Below are 17559 nucleotides of genomic sequence, written 5' to 3' on the forward strand. Positions count from 1 at the left end.
TGTCATCCAAAACATCTGGAGGGCACCAGGTTGGGGAAGGCTGCATTACAGGGATGCACAGACCAGCACACAGGCAGACAGCACTAGTCTCCAAAGCAGCATGAGTTGCCCAGACACGCACGATCTAAGTCTCCTCCCTTCCTGCAGCCAAATGGGAATTGCTGCAGCTCGCACAGTGCACGTGCACAATCATGGCTCAGACAAAATTCATTTCAAACCCCTCGCTTGCAGGGAGGTGCAGCCCAGGTTCCAGGTGCCAAACTAACTTCTTTTTGTCCCCGTGGGGGCTGGGAGCTCCGATTTTGGTGGGGATATGAATCCATTCCAGGTTTCAGTCAGAACCAGCTAGAACTCTAAAGGAGCTATCCAAGGTGCTGAGCCCTATCTCTAAAATAGGTTCAGAACCTTGAATAGCTTCTTTAGAGTTCTGAATGGTTCTGATTGAGACCCAGAATGGATTCACAGGCCCACTGAAATCAGAGCCACCAGCCTCCGCTGACTTGTCCCCATTCAAAGACCTGGCCACTTCCAGAGGAAGGATTGCCTGTGTTAGTCTGTTTCAGCAAAAACAAAGAGGCTGTGGCACCTTAAAGGCTAACTGATGTATTATGGCATCGGGGCCTTGGATAACAGAGGAACATAAATCAACAGTGACATATTCATTTTCCCTCCAACCTTTGGGCAGCTAATCTGTGTCTCTGCAACAGAAACAATACCTGAACCACACTTCACATATTTACAAAATGATCTCCCCCCTCCTTACAAGGCAGTAATATAAGGAGCTGTACTAACGTGGCAATGATCATGACCCTGGATTTTAATTAAGTGTTGCCAAGTGAGCCCTTCCCTTCCCACCCCTGGATAAACAGTTTGTTAGCTATTTCTGCCACGAGTCCAGGTATTAAAGGTTATTATAGCTAAAAGATCATAGTGCCTGTGGCTTTTCCCTTCCCTTTTTGACTTTACTACAGCTTTTATAACATTCAAAGTCCACATTCCTGAGATTAGATTGCTGGAGAGAAATATGCCATGTTGTGCTATAATTCACCACAAAACCAGATGTTTTTTCTCTTTGAAAGGGCTGGTTGCTGAAAAATAACACCGGTGTCGGTCAATTAATTTTCAATTGTGGCATTTTTATGTCCTTAGCATTATAGCTAATTTTTCAAGGGAATGAAGTTTGCAGTCCTCAACCTACTTTCTTTAAATTAGTCCCACTAGTTTCAATTCTGGATTAAATGGATTGAGAATCAGATCCCATGTCATGTTGACTGACATCCAGACAAAAAATATGTAAAATAATTGTTTAAATCATTCATGAGTTGGTATCACAAATTGTCCCATTGTCACCTCTAATGAAGCAGATGTTTCAGGTTTTCAAAACAATTAAAAGAAACCTGTGCAACCTGTTTTATCAGAGCAATGTGGAATGATGACTGTAGCCCCACAAATAGCCCCACATTTTCAAACCAACTTGAACCCTCTGAAGAAACAGTTGTCTGTCTCCAGCCTTATTATTTACAATCCAAGCTGAAGAAATGTGCAAAGATCAACAGAAAAATTAAAAATTGCTATGAAAAGTTATTTGGTTTTGCAGGAATCCTGCGTATCTGAGAATCAAAGATGGGAGGAGGAGGAGATTTTCTATGCGGTATTCTCCACTGCGTCTTTACTTCTGAAGTTATATACTTTAAAAAAGAAAGAAAAGCTAATGTATGCCTGCTGAGTCAGCTCTGTATTATCTGTATGCCTCTGTTCGAAAAGGTGAAGTGGGGATAAACTTGACTGCAATATGTTGGCGAACCCCTTGGCTTTCATGAGGACCATGTGTCTGCGCACACGTGCAGAGACCTGAGCTATGTGTGTTCTGACAACTCCCCTTGCTGCATTGGCTTTCACATTTCTGGCAATGCTACCAGTCCCCACTTCTGTTTTTCCCTCTTTGTTCTTGGACTGCATACCACCCTGGCTAAAGATACTAATCGGAGAGCCAACCTTCCTGCCCTGTTCTTGCTGGGGTGTGCTTGGATTTTTCTGCCCTATCTGTGAAAAACATTAACATTGCTCTCTCTTTCCTCAGCTGTGTTTCCGATGATTCTGTGAAGCAGTACACGTCCAAAGATCATCTTGCCAAGCACTTCCAGGTCCCGGTGTTCAAATTTGTGGGCAAAGACAACAAGGTGTGCAAACATGCAGAGCAGCAATCTCTTAACAATATGCTAGCAAAACAACTGTCATTATTATGAGCAATGCATGCAGGAGAGTGGGTCATTCACCTCTTAGAGGCCCCACGGAATTGCAGACCAGAGATGCATTTTCTGCTCCTCCTTTTTCCAAAGCCAGTTCATCAGACGATAACCACAACCTAGTTTAGCAGCTCCCCTTGGGAACAGGGTGTGAGGAAAACAGTGCCATGGAGAGCATCTTCCTAAAGTCAGTCCCATGTATGTGCATGTGTTACATTTATATCCTGCCTTTCCTCCAAGGAGCCCAAGGTCGCATTCATGGCGTCCTCTCCATTTTATCCTCACAACAACCCTGTGGGGTAGATTAGGCTGAGAGTCAGTGAATGGCCCGAAGTCACCCAGTGAACTTCATGACCGAGCGGGGACTTGTATCTGGTTCTCCACAGTCCCAGGGCTTCTTCACACAGAGCTTTTATCCTGCTATTGAGATTGCTCACTCATGGAAGTTTGTGGGTCCTAGATGATGTTGTTAACCTCCAGGGTGTCTCCTGCACTAAATCACCTTCCTTCATTTTTTTTTTAAAAGAAGAGCTATCAAATTACCATGCTTGAGATCCCCTTGAGTTCCCTCGTGAAAAAAGAAAACCCGCAATAACAGAAGCTAGACCACAACGCCATCTAGCAGCTGTAGAATGAAATATATAGACGACTCAGATAAGGGGGGAAAGGAGGGGGAAAGAGGGGGCGAGGAAGTGTGTGTAAACGGAGTCCATTGTGATCCTGCATTTAAAACAGAAGCAGAAAGCCTCGTTTTAATTGTGGGATTTTAAGCTGGTTTAGAGATGCTTCCAGTCCAATGCTCTAACCACTACACCACACTGGCTCTCATATATATGTGTGTGAGAAAACAGTTGCAATATTTCATTCTTATGTTCCAATATATTCTTTATATTGCTTTCCCCCTCATTTTGGCCTGCACCTTGTGTCCAGGTTTTTATTTCCCATCTCTTCTGACTCCTCCGTTGTATTTATTTCATTAACTCATTAATTTAAAATTATTTATAGGCTGGTCTTCAGCAGTCGTCTCAGAGTGGCTTCCAATAAAATCACAGTTTAAAACAATGAGCCATAAAAGTTACAATAAAGCAAGATCCAGCTGAGCAGTATAGTAAGATACAATGCCAGCATAAAATCTTATGAGACACTTAAAAGGTCCGGGCGGCTAAAAAGGTTTTCACCTGGCACTGAAAAGAAATCAGTAATGGTGCCAAGCACACAACTCGGAAGAAGAAATTCCAGAGATGGGGTGACACAACAGAAAAGGCCCTTGTCAATGCATGCTGTGTCCTATTTTCCTCTTCCAATTTCTTGGCTCATCACGCTCTCTTCATCCTGGGCTGGCCTTCAGACAGCAAGATGTCCAGTTTGAGAGCTGATAATTACACCTGCATGCATACCATGCCTTTATTCAGCACTTGACTTCCAGAGCTGATTGTGTGAACTGGTTCTGGACCCCATAGCAAGTGTGGGGGGGGTTGGGGGGGCTGCCCCCTAAATTTTCTCTGCCCCCTCTTTTTTTTTTAACAAACAAATAATTAAAACACAGTTTATATTTTTGTCTTTAAAAGGCCTGCAACCTGATGAACTCCCCCCTGCCCAAACTTTTAGGCTGGCTATGGGCCTGACTGGTTCCAATGGAAATGTTTGTACCATTATATTATATGCCATTACACTGAAGCTCTGTCTGAGGTGTCTGGTTTGCAATGGCTGTTTCACATGTTCAAGTCACTTGCGAATGTTGCAGTCATTAGGTGACAAAGGAGTATGTGTGGACTCATCCTAGGAACGCATCTCCATTACACACTTGGGTTTATATGCCACTAACTCACATGGCTTTCAACAAAGAATTAGAGATCCCTAGCAGCGAGCCGCAGTTCCCAGGGTCGCCTAGGAAGAGGGAATGACAAGGGAACCCATGTTAATTCTACAGAGTTGATATGCCCTCTGTCTCCTTGGAAAAGAGAAAAAAACTTTGCTAAGCACAGTTTTTTTTCAAGTGTAAAAGCTAAAGATACTTACAACTTGTTGAGGTCAGCTGATGACTTTCAAAGCATGTTCAACAATGGGATACTGTTGCCACCTACGATTGCTTATAACCTGGCTGCTTTTAAGCCACCCCGACCAACACTTTGGCTGCCTTTACACTAAAGAAAAACCCTGCAGTCCTCCCATTCTGGAGCCTTTCCTCATTTCCCATGGGCTCCCAGACAGTGACCACATGATTGCTGAGAGGGAAAACTTTTAATTTTCAAGGTTCCGCAGAACTCAATGAAACAGCACCATCTAGTGACTATTTTAATCGCGTAACATTCTGAGTTTAAAAGATAGTTCATTCGTTCCGGATCTTTTTGAGATGGAATAACTGGGAAATATCTCTGGATGTGCCCTGGAGGTTGACGACATCATGAAAAGGACCCGCATACTTCCATGAGTGAGAAATCTCAATAGCAGGATAAAAGCTCCGTGTGAAGGAGCCCTTTGAGCATCTCTACACCAGCCTGAAATCCCGTGTTTAAAATGTGGCTTTCTGCTTCCATTTTAAATGCAGGATCACAATGGACTTCCTTTACACATGCTTCCTTTCCCCCCTCCCCCTCATCTGAGTCTTCCATATGTTTCATTGGTCTAGCTCCTCTTCTTGCGACTTTTTCTTTTTCATGGAGGGAACTCAAGTGGGATAATTTGATAACTCATTATCTCCAATGTATGTAAAAATGGAATAAAGGTCATGTAGGGTGCAATCCTATGCATGTTTAGACAGAGAAAAGGCCTACAATTCCCAGCATTCCCCAGTCAGCCTTGCTATTACATGCATAGGATTGCACCCTTAGTGTGGGAGATGCCTTGGAGGTTGACGACATCATCTAAAGGGCCCACAAACGTCCGTGAGTGAGCATTCTCAACAGCAGGATAAAAGCTCCATGTGAAGAAGCCCTGTGTCTCCCTTGTTTTTCACTTACAACTTTGATTTTAATGCAGAGCAATTCTTGATATGTATGCTTTTAATTTACATAAGCAAATGAGTCTGGCAGTTTAGAGTGGGAGGATTACCACCTCATCCATACTGTCTGGTGGCAGAAAGCTCATGCAGCACTTTTAAGTTCTTCTTGGGAGGAGAATATACTGAAAGGAGAGAAGAAATGTTAAGAGTGCCGTAGCAAGACGGGGAGTCAAGACAGAACCAGTACAAGCCTCATAGCCCAACAAGCTCCAAGCATGAGAGACTACTTCTTCCTAGCTCAGTTTCCAGCATATAATCCATTGGAGCCTTGCTCCCCTCAGAAGCTTATAGATTCCACGTGGTTGAGAGGTAAAACAGGTGGCATGTAAGAGTTCCTTGCTTCTGTGTAGATTCTCCTCCCCACCCCCACCCCATGACTATCCACCAACTTGTTCCCTTTCACTACCAAATCCCAGCATCCATAACTAAAGCTAGGATAGAGGAAGGGCATGGCAGATTTAGCCAGACCACCATGATACTTAACAGATCTGTCCTTTTACATTCAGGAAGTATTCCTGCACTGCCGTGTCCTTGTGTGTGGAGTGACGGATGAGAGGTCTCGTTGCGCTCAGGGCTGCCGCAGACGGATACGCAGATGGGCCGAGACAAAGGAAGAGGAAGCCAGTCACACGGCTAATCGCATCTTGACTGGTGGCCCAATTAGAATTGATATGGAGGAGTAGCTCTGTCTTGTGAACATGTGTCCCACTGAAACTTTCTCCTTTGTGCCTTTAATAGTGAGCAGTAGCCGGACTTTGGTGTTTTTTTTAAAGGGTGGGTGGGTTATATCAGCCTTTCACAATCTGGTGCCCTCCAGATGTGTTGGACTACAATTCCCAGCATCGTCTGGCTGGAGTATTCTGGGAGTTGTAGTCCAACACATCTGGAGGACACCAGGCTGAGTTATCTCCAATGTTATACTAGCAGAAGGCTAGGTTATATCCAACATTAGCGCCAGTTACAGGAGTTGGTGTCGTTCCACAACTGCTAGTAGCACTCACACAACTAGCACAAGCGACACCTCGGCTAATGACATCGCAGTGCCTCATGCAAGCAGAATCAAAGTATTTTTTGTAGTTGACCCTTGCGCGAGGATGAAAACAGGGCTTCCAGAAGTGGTAGAAGCTTTGAGTTAGCAGAATGGCACCACTGGATACAACCCAGTGTGATCCTTATTACCTTTTCATTGAAAATCCATGACGCACCTTGTTCATGTAGAAAACAAATGCAATCTGCAAGTTATTTGATGGTTTTCTCTACATTTAATACACCATTTGATTCACAAGACCAACATGGTACCAACATCTGTTAGAAATTATGTATTCAAAGAGCGTCCCAAATGCCTAGATAATCACATCAATAGGAGTTCTGAGTTTTTACAAGGCTACACTGACATGGGGATAAAAGTGGGGAAGGAGGTCTGGCTGCAATGTAGCGACAGCATAAACTGGCATGCGGTCATTTTTTAAGTGTTAAAATCAACAGAGGCTGATATATATATAAAAAATGTTTTGGTAGATCTAGGCATTTTGGCTGACTTGTTAGAATCTCAGTAGATGGTGAGATCCTACATTGGGATGACCTAGAAAATCTTCCAAAAGTGAGGTGAACCAGTGGCAGACTAACCTGCAATCTGGACAAGTGTTGAAGCTCTCCACAACACCAGATGAACATGCAGGTATCCAAATATCAGCATGGCTGATTTCCCCCTGTCAAAGATGGCTATGTGACCACTGAAGCTGATAGGATTAATCTGAGTTACTGAATTTACTGAAGAGAAAATAGTGGCATTTAGTTACATTTCCTCTTCAGTAAATTTTATGGATTTCAGTAATACTGAATTTGGAAATCTTTTGCTGCAGTCCACAAACTAGTTCTGCCAGAATAGTCCAGAATTTATACTGTTTCTCCTTCCATTCTCTAGCACTGTCTCCTTCCGGCCTTGGAGGAGAGAGTCGATATCGTTGTGGTCTGCCTTTTGTCCCTCCGACCCATTCTTGGTTCATGGATCATTTCCATTTTGCATCATTTTGATCAGATTGCTCTTGTTTTATTATCATGTACAACTATTGTGAGAGATTAAAAATGATGATGATAGAGGACAGTCTAGGAAACTGATGGACATACCAAATGTTACTCCTGAGAGACAACACATTTATCCCTGGAGAGCATAAGATCTGGAAACAGGGGAAGATGTGCTTTAGTTATGAGAACATGGAAAATAATAATGCAAGGCAAATATAATGTAAATCAGGGATCAGCAACACATGGCCTGTGGGCCAAATGTGCCCTCCCTGATGCAGTCTCATCTGCCCCCTGCCATGCTGCTCAATTTGGTAGTGGCATTCTTTCAACAAAAAAAGTGGTATCCATAGTGCTAAAAAATGCTGCAGGGGTCAAATTTAGCTTGCAAACCAACTAAATTTAATCCTTGTAGTTAAATTAATGAAATCGTCACTTGTCCCATGTTAAATTTAACCCTTGTACAGGGCAGTTTGCCACCAAATGTTGACAGCAAGCTGCCAGTTTTTAGGATTTAGTTTTAATTTTTTTTCAGGGGGAGTGCAGCCTTTAGTGTGGGCCCGAGGGAAAAAATGGCACTGAACCTCTCATGTTTGCCCAGTATTGATGTCAATGGTTGGAGAATGGAAATACTATTACTCCAGTGCAAAAACAGCCCCAAGACTTTCAGACAACCTTGAGTCAGATTAGGAGGTTTAGTTGTGGCAGGTTATGTTTAGAAAAGTAATTTCAATGCAAAGTGTCAGCAATCCTTCCATTTGGGACGAGTGACAATTTGGTAAAACCGTATGTAGAGAGGAGTTATATTTTGGAAGAATAAGAATGATCATAAAACAAAATCTGTACATCTATCACCTGAAGTTGTAAAATAATAGTAATTCTATGTAGTTAGAAGAGAGCATCATAAATGTAACTGCCAATCTCTGATGCTATCTGTTGAACGATATCTGTTATTTAATAAAAGCTAGTTTTACAACGGCCTGCATTTTAAACTTTTCTTATGCTCAATATAACATTTGTTCCTTTCTTTCTTGTTATTAGACAATACAACTGTTGTTTCTCTTTAAGTGGAGTAATGCCTGAATGGAAATAAAATTAATGACAATTCCAGGAACAATACAGAATGTGCTCTTGTTGTACTTTTTTTGTTGTTTTTGTTTTGTTGCTCCCAAGGTGAATTCCCACAATCTACCATCCTGTTGAGCAAGTCAGTGATCCAGGACGGGTGGTACAGCCCTGCACCTATTTTTCCAGTAGTGTGGGTTTGCATGGCTCTGCACCATCTAAAAAGCAATGGCCGCTGTCTGCCTGGTGAAAACGGCAGGTCTGTTGTGCACATATTAGCTGCAGAGATGTATTATCATCGGTGTCACCATACAGTCTCTGCATCCTTTGTTACGTCTGGAATGCTCACACACATCTCAGTTGGTCTTCACGGAGGGTTGTCATCAAGTCAAGCAGGTGCTCTGAGAAGGTGTTAGGAGTCATCAGACAAAACGGACAAGAGCGTCAGGCCATGGCAACCTCCTGCTTTTGCAGTCCTCTCTCAACCAATCTCACCTTCAAAGCTGCAGTGAATGCATTTGCGTTTGCATTTGCAATGAACTGCTCCTCTAACCCTGCCATGATCAAAATTGCACCTGTTTAGAGGGTAGAAGACCGAGCCTCTTCTAAGCAAAGGGACACACAAAGTGAGAGCTGTCACTGTCAGGCGGCTTGATGCTCACCTCACAATTCATCTCGTTCCTCCTCACTACAAATGCAGGCGCTTCTTTGGCTATTCATGAAGGGGCGGCACCCCAGAGTCCTGACCGTTCGGAATACTGTATCTGCTATTGATTCACAGCCTGTAGCAAAAGCAAAAGGGGAAGCATGTCAGAAGCAGCAATCCCAGATTTTCACTGTACAATTCTGGGACGTGTTCGGCTCATCTATAGACTGGCGTTCACCCACAGACTCCATCCTGATTGGTCATGCCAAAGGGAGCTGGTTCAGTCTTCTGAACTGCCAGTCAAGAAGCAGTGCGAGCTCCAGGTTTTTGAGGGCCCTTGGGTAAGACACCCTCAATGGGTTCCCTCCCTCCATGAGTCTACCTTCTCATCACCACTGTCACCTGCTGCTATTGGTCTGCCTGCTCTTTCTCATCATTGCTATTGCTTGCTTGACAGGCTTCTGCTTGACAGGCATCATTTGCTCTTTAGCCAATGAGCAAGTAGACCGTAGCATTTACTCCTCCTCTATCTCACCACCATCTTTGTCTGGGCCAGAGCAGGAGGAAGATAAACAAGCAGGTTGCAATGATGAAGAGAGAACAACTCCAGGGAGCTCTTGTTCATGGGCCCCTGCTGGGGTATGAGCCCTTGACAGGTGCCTGAACATGCCTACCCCTGATGCCAGCCCTGCTAGTCTCTCCACTTTCCAGGAACAAGCAGGGCCCTACCATCCTAGAAGTAAGAGGCTGGCCTACTCCTCTTTTACAAAGGCCCCCTAGGATACTTTCAAGGTTATATTGCGAGGATGCGTATTGTAAAAGCATTCATTGTAATTATTTTTGCTCTCTTTTTTATTTGTACCTATATAATTGAGAACAACACAGGACAAACAGACAACTTTTTGGGGGGTGGGTGCGTGGGAACAAAGCATTTTGTATTTTCACACACCTAGTATACAAGTCCATGTAATTGATTATAATAGTCCTTTACTTATAGGATCAGTAAGGTGGCTAGGAAAAAAAAAGTTCTCCTGAGACATAATCACATGTGGTCTGAAACATGGGGTTAAAACTATTATTTCTGCCTATCCCTGATGGCATCCTGATTATAAAAGAAATGTTATTTACATAAGAAGAGCCAGGCTAGATCAGACCAAGGGTCCATATAGTCAAGCATTCTGGTCAACCAGCTGTTGACCAGGAACCCACAAGGAGGACATGAGCACAAAAGCACCCTCCCACCCATGTTCCCCAGCAACTGGTGTACATAGGCTCATTGCCTCTGGTCCTGAAGGTAGCACAGAGCCATTGACAGACTTTTCCTCCAGGAATTTGTCCAATACCCTTTTGTTGTTGTTCAGTCATTCAGTCGTGTCCGACTCTTCGTGACCCCATGGACCATAGCACGCCAGGCCTTCCTGTCCTGCGCTCTCTCCCGGAGTGTGCTCAAGTTCATATTCATTGCATCGGTGATGCTATCTAGCCATCTCATCCTCTGCTGTCCCCTTCTCCTTTTGCCTTCAGTCTTTCCCAGCATCAGGGTCGTTTCCAGAGAGTTTTCTCTTCGCATTAGGTGGCCAAAATATTTGAGCTTCAGCTTCAGTATCTGTCCTTCCAATGAGCACTCAGGGTTGATTTCCTTTAGTATGGACTGATTTGATCTCCTTGCAGTCCAGGGGACTCGTAAGAGTCTTCTCCAGCACCACAGTTCAAAAGCATCAATTCTTCGGCGCTCAGCCTTCCTTATAGTCCAGCTCTCACAGCCATACATTACTACTGGGAAAACCATAGCTTTGATTAGACGGACCTTTGTCAGCAAGGTGATGTCTCTGCTTCTTACTATGCTGTCTAGGTTTGCCATAGCTTTCCTCCCAAGGAGCAAGCGTCTTTTAATTTCATGGCTACAGTCACCGTCTGCGGTGATCTTGGAGCCCAAGAAATTAAAATCTGTCACTGCTTCCATTTCTTCCCCTTCTATATGCCAGGAAGTGATGGGGCCAGATGCCATGATCTTCGTTTTTTTAATGTTGAGTTTCAAACCAGCTTTTGCACTCTCCTCTTTCACCCTCAACAAGAGGCTCTTGAGATCCTCTTCACTTTCTGCCATTAGGGTGGTATCGTCTGCATATTGGAGGTTGTTGATAATTCTCCCAGCAATCTTAATTCCGACCACTGATTCATCCAACCCGGCATTTCTCATGATGTACTCTGCATATAAGTTAAATAAGCAGGGTGACAATATGCAGCCTTGTCGTACTCCTTTCCCAATTTGGAACCAATCGGTTGTTCCATGTCTGGTTCTTACTGTTGCTTCTTGACCCTCATACAGGTTTCTCAGGAGACAGGTAAGGTGGTCTGGTACCCCCATCACTTTAAGAATTTGCCACAGTTTGTTGTGATCCACACAATCAAAGGCTTTAGCGTAGTCAATGAAGCAGAAATAGATGTTTTTCTGGAATTCTCTTGCTTTCTCCATGATGCAGCGAATGTTGGCGATTTGATCTCTAGTTCCTCTGCCTCTTCGAAACCCAGCTTGTACTTCCGGTAGTTCTCGGTTCGCATACTGCTGAAGCCTAGCTTGTAGGATTTTGAGCATCACCTTGCTGGCATGTGAAATGAGCGCAATTGTGCGGTAGTTTGAACACTCTTTGGCATTGCCCTTCTTTGGAATTGGAATGTAAACTGACCTTTTCCAGTCTTGCGGCCATTGTTGAGTGTTCCAAATTTGTTGGCATATTGAATGCAGCACTTTAACAGCATCATCTTTTAGGATTTTAAATAGCTCAGCTGGAATACTGTCATCTCTGCCAGCTTTATTGTTACTAATGCTTCCTAAGGCCCACTTGACTTCACTCTCTAGGATGTCCAGCTCAAGTTCAGTGACCGCACTATCATGGCTATCAGGGACATTCAGATCTTTCCTGTATAGTTCTTCTGTATATTCTTTCCACCTCTTCTTAATCTCATCTGCATCTGTTAGGTCCCTGCCTTCTTTGTCCTTTATCATGCCAGTCTTTGCACAAAACGTTCCCTTGATATCTCCGATTTTCTTGAAGAGATCTCTAGTCTTTCCCATTCTGTTGTTTTCCTCGATTTCTTTGCATTGTTCATTTAAAAAGGCCTTCTTGTCTCTCCTTGCTATTCTCTGGAACTATGCATTCAGTTGGATATATCGTCCCCTTTCTCCCTTGCTTTTCGCTTCCCTTCTTTCCTCAGCTACTTGTAAAGCCTCATCAGACAGCCACTTTGCTTTCTTGCATTTCTTTTTCTTTGGGATGGATTTCGTTGCTGCCTCCTGAACAATGTTACGGACCTCCGTCCATAGTTCCTCAGGCATTCTGTCTATCAGGTCTAATCCCTGAAATCTATTCCTCACCTCCACTGTGTATTCATAAGGGATATGATTTAGGTCATACCTGAATGGTTTAGTGGTTTTCCCTACATTCTTCAATTTAAGCCAAAATTTTGCAACAAGAAGCTCATGATCTGAGCCACAGTCAGCTCCAGGTCTTGTTTTTACTGACTGTATAGAGCGTCTCCATCTTTGGCTGCAAAGGACATAATCCATCTGATTTCGATATTGACCATCTGGTGATGTCCATGTGTAGAGTCGTCTCTTGTGCTGTTGGAAAAGAGTGTTTGCTATGATCAGCATGTTCTCTTGGCAAAACTCTATTAGCTTTTGTCCTGCTTCATTTTGTACACCAAGGCCATGCTTGCCTGTTATCCCGGTGATTTCTTGACTTCCTACTTTAGCATTCCAATCCCCTATGATGAAGAGGACATCTTTTTTTGGTGTTAGTTCTAGAAGGTGTTGTAGGTCTTCATAGACCCGATCAACCTCAGCTTCTTCGGCATCAGTGGTTGGGGCATAGACTTGAATTACTGTGATGTTGAATGGTTTGCCTTGGATTCGTACTGAGATCATTCTATCGTTTTTAAGATTGTACCCCAGTACTGCTTTTCCCACCCTTTTGTTGACTATGAGTGCTACTCCATTTCTTCTAAGGGATTCTTGCCCACAATAGTAGATATGATGGTCACCTGAATTAAATTCCCCCATGCCTGTCCATTTTAGTTCGCTGATTCCCAAGATGTCAATGTCCAATCTTGCCATCTCATGTTTGACCACCTCCAGCTTACCTTGATTCATTGATCTGACATTCCAGGTTCCTAAACGATATTGTTCTTTACAGCATCGGACCTTCTTTTCACCACCAGACACATCCACAGCTGAGTGTCCTTTCGGCTTTGGCCCAGCCGCTTTTCTCTTTCTGGCGCTACTTGGAAATACCCTCTGCTCTTCCCCAGTAGTATATTGGACACCTTCCGACCTGAGGGGCTCCTCTTCCGACGTCATCTCTTTTAGCCTTGTGATACGTTCCATGTGGTTTTCTTGGCAAGAATACTGGAGTGGGTTGCCATTTCCTTCTCCAGTGGACCACATTTTGTCAGAACTCTCTGCCATGACCTGTCCATCTTGGGTGGCCCTGCACGGCATAGCTTATGGCTTCACTGAGTTACGCAAGCCCCTTTGCCACAACAAGGCAGTGATCCATGAAGGGGCCAATACCCTTTTAAAGCCATCCAAATTGGTGGCCATCACTACATCCCATGTTAGCAAGTTCGGGGGCAATCCTATGGCCACTAGTCAGCAGCTAGACAGCAATAGGTTATGTGGTTTTCCAGGTATCGATCGCAGAGCTTGCACTCCGAGGTTGGTTCTTGGAGAACCAACCTTCCCCCCCCCCCCGCTTCTGCTGTGCTTTAAAGGCAGCATGGAACAGCCCTGCATTCCCCACTTGGAAGAGGAGTGCGGAGTGGCCAAAACGGGGCATTCCGGGAGGCATTCCAGGGCAGGGAAGGTGGAAATGCTGGTACAACACATCCTATGTGTCATCCAGCAGCCTCCTCCCCCTCTCTGCTGTCCCGTGGCTAGACAGTCGAAATATATATATGGCATTGCCGAAATTGGCTGTCTAGCCACAAATGCAGGGCAGGAGAAGCGTAGAGGGAACGATACCCTCTGTGTTTCTCCTGCCCTGCATTGGGTAGGTGGTCGCCTCTGAGTTCAGAGGTGGTCGCCTATCCCCATAAGATTGTGTCCTTCCATAGTTTAACTATGTGCTGTGTGAAGAAGTACTTCCTTTTATCTGTCCTGAATCTCCCACCAATCAGCTCTAGTATTTTGAGTGAGGGAGAAAAATTTCTCTATCCACATTCTCCACACCATGCATAATTTTGTACACCATGTCTCCCCTTACCCTTCTTTTTTTCAAAGCTAAACAATCCCAGCTATTGTAACCTTACCTCACAGTGGAGATGCTCCAGCCCCTTGATCATTTTAGTTGCCTTTTTCTGCACTTTTTCCAGCTCTACAGTATCTTTTTTTTTAGGTGTGGTAACCAGAACTGTACACAGTATTCCAAGTGTGATCACACCATAGATTTGTATAAGGGCAGTATGATACTAGCAGTTTTATTCCCAATTCCTTTTCTAATTATGCCTAACATGGAGTTTGCCTTTTTTACAGCAGTCGCACACTGGGTTGACATTTTCCTCAAGCTGTTCGCCACAAATCCAAGATCTCTTTCTTGGTTGGTCACTGCTAGGTCAGATCCCATCAGATTATATTTGAAGTTGGGATTTTTTGCCCCAACGTGCATCACTTTACACTTGCTTACATTGAACTGCATTTGCAGTTTAGATGCTCATTCTCCCAGAGGCCCTTACAAAGCAGTTCACGATTTGATACATAAAACACAAAGACTAAAACCATTCAAATTAATATCTTACATAAAAACAGCAATAGTTTTAAAACTTTTCAGACCAACAACTTACACAAAAGTTGAGTAGAATAGCCAGTATTTATGTACTGTATATTCAGTTCAATGTCTATTTAACTGAACACACACACACACAGAGAGAGAGATGTGTGTGTGTGTGTGTGTGTATGTATGTATGTATATATATATATATATATATATATATATATATATATATATATATATATATGGCATTGCCTTTTTTTATAAGAGTGTGATCCGCCCACCTGAAACAGACTGTAGTTTTGTCATTTGCACTAAAAGCTGAGAGGGAGGGAGGCTCTCCCTTTGGGTGCACAGCGTGGGACTAGATGGACCTTTGGTCTGATCCAGCATAGCTCTGATTATGTTCTTATGAATGAACTTGTTTATTTCTAGGATTTCTACCCTGCCTTTCTATAAAACAATGTCATGGTATGTTTGTACTCAACCAAAAACTATTTCATGTCAGATCATTGTCTGAGCCCAGGGATATCACTCCATAGCTCCTTCTGATATTGAGTGTCAAACAGTTTGACATAACACATGAGATCTATGATCAAGGATCTCCTTGTTGTTGTTAAAGGCAGCTGTGGGGTAGGTGTGTGTGTGTGAGAGAGAGAGAGAGAGGGAGAGAGAGAGAGAGAGAGAGAGAGAGAGATGGTGAGCACAATCTTATGCATGTTTAGACAGAAAAATTCTTCCAGCTCTCGCGTTCCCCAGCAAGCTGTGCTGGGTGGAGCATGCTGGGAGTTGTAGGACTTTTTTTCTGTCTAAATATGCATCGAATTGCATCCCGTGTGTGTTTGAATTGAATTGGGGCCAGTGTGCAGAAGAAGGTGGTTTTAACCATTTCCTCCATGCCATTTCCCCAGTTTAAAATTGCTATTTTAAATTGCTCCTCCCAAATTGCTATTTTCCCTCCACTTCAGGGTCAATTTAAATCAGGTAAGTATTGGAGAAGGAAGTGGTTAACTCGCTTCCCTTAGCACCACAGCTCTGATCCTATTCTCTCTCTTCCCCCTGCCCCCACCCAGAGACACCCCCCCCCGCCACACCATTTTCAACTTCTTAAAAAGTGGGCGATCGGATCAGGAATCTTGAGCCCTAAATAATGATGTGCTTGTGCTAAGCCCCTTAAACCACCAAGCCTTGGTATGCATTTCCTCCTTTATGTGTGATGTGTGAAGAATGATGTGTGAAGAATAACCTCTTCTTTTTGCCTCTCTAGAATGTGACATTCTAGCCAATATTTATAACCACAATAACTTTTATTACCTTTTAGGACTAGTCTGGGAAAGAGTTTTGGCAATACAATTATCAAATATATAGTATTATAAATTTGCATAGCACTTCATATGAAGAAGAGACAATATTTCCTACCAGAGAAGTACTTAGAAATAAGACAAGAAAGAACAGAGCCATTCAAAGGAAGGAACACCAACTTGGAAGTTGAGAAATGTCTCTGTTTAGAGGGGCAACTTTGAAGAGCAGGCCTGGGAGTGTAAATGTAAGAAAAAATGGCTCATAATTAAGGGAAGGGATTCATTATTTCAGTTTAAAATAAACTTAAGTATATAGTCTTCATTATACTGAGGAAAACTAGGAAACTGTAAAGGCAACATACTATAAACGTTTGAAAAGTAGCTGCCAACATTTTAAAATTTTACATCTAACATTTTCAGGTCTCATAATTTTTAACCCAGTTAAGGATGCAATCCTATGGGGATAGTCGGCTGCTTCTGAACTCAGAGGCTACCAACTATCCAATGTAGGGCAAGCAGAGCACGGAGGGGATCTTCTCCTCCATGCTCCAGCTGCCCTGTATTTGTGGCTAGATGGCTGATTTCGGCTGTCTAACCGGGGCGTCTTGGAGCGGGGATGGGGAAGGCCGGATGACTCACAGGAAGCATCGTAATGGTGCTTCCTCAGTCCTCTCCCCTCCCACAGGAACACCCCCTTTTCCGCTGCTCTGCACTGCTCTTCTGAGCGCAGATCCCAGGACAATGAATGCACACCTCTTATGAGGTGGTGGGGGAAGGGGCAGGGAGTCGGATTTCTGGGAACTGAAAAATCCTATGGCTGTTTAGATGCTGTCTAGCGGCCATAGTATTGCACCCTAAGTGAATTTCAGAATCTGACTTGCTATTCTAACTGCTGTGAGTCAGCATTAGTATGACCTTTGCTTATGTTAGCTGGACTGAGAATTTGGCTGACGGGGGGTTGTCAGGCCACACACCCTATCAGTTTTTTGGCAGGATCTGCATTTGTGATCTGTAAGAAAGAAAAAGAATACCGATGTCATGACAAGACTGAAGATTATTGAAGCCCCTTTATACAGCAACCCCTCCCTTCCAGAGTCCGGACAAAATGCCTTGGTAGGGTTTCCAAGTGGTTAAGCCATGTGAAGAGAGAAAACTGGGGTCTTGGTCAGAGACCTCAATCACACACTTCCCATTGAAATTAGAAGAAGAAAAAATACATTTATTATAAAGAAAAGGCTTTTACAAAGACAGAAAGAGAACGGAGGATACATAAAAGAGAAAAAGCAAACCCAAGCCTTTAAACTCTCTAATTTGCAGAGACTCCATACTTACTCTGACATGACAGACACCAGGAATGTCTCATGCACCACCACTCCCTTGTCGGGTGGGGAGCCAGGGTCCAGAACAATAACATATCCAGCTACCAATGGACCCTCAGTCTCAAAGGAGCAGGAAGTCCACATCTTTTTATCAGGCTAGCCAAAAGAAGAGAGCAAAGGAAGTCATGCAG

General features: G+C 43.7%; 2 protein-coding genes across 5 annotated transcripts in view; one reads left to right on the forward strand and one right to left on the reverse strand.

Moving 5' to 3' along the window:
* OIT3 (oncoprotein induced transcript 3) overlaps nucleotides 1-8407 on the forward strand; it is a 48095-nt gene extending 39688 nt beyond the window's left edge. Inside the window, exons 8-9 of the mRNA XM_084845600.1 lie at nucleotides 2081-2180; nucleotides 5754-8407. Coding sequence (XP_084701726.1) covers nucleotides 2081-2180; nucleotides 5754-5930 — 277 coding nt within the window. The 3' untranslated portion in view covers nucleotides 5931-8407. The remainder of the gene's footprint in view (nucleotides 1-2080; nucleotides 2181-5753) is intronic.
* Nucleotides 5200-17559, reverse strand: part of PLA2G12B (phospholipase A2 group XIIB) — a 33172-nt gene continuing 20812 nt past the window's right edge. For 2 of the 4 annotated variants that reach the window (XM_084845602.1, XM_084845604.1), the window contains exons 4-5: nucleotides 8997-9116; nucleotides 5200-5369 (exon numbers count right to left, since the gene is read on the reverse strand). In XM_084845602.1, coding sequence (XP_084701728.1) covers nucleotides 8998-9116 — 119 coding nt within the window. In that variant the 3' untranslated portion in view covers nucleotides 5200-5369; nucleotide 8997. Of the gene's footprint in view, nucleotides 5370-7286; nucleotides 9117-17559 lie in introns of those variants that run through there. The other 2 variants (XM_084845603.1, XM_084845601.1) reach the window with 1 other exon arrangement.

The sequence above is a fragment of the Heloderma suspectum genome, chromosome 3 (genome assembly GCF_057233095.1).
Source record: "Heloderma suspectum isolate Gila_16-S chromosome 3, 16-S_ref, whole genome shotgun sequence".
In the NCBI taxonomy this organism is placed as follows: domain Eukaryota; kingdom Metazoa; phylum Chordata; class Lepidosauria; order Squamata; family Helodermatidae; genus Heloderma; species Heloderma suspectum.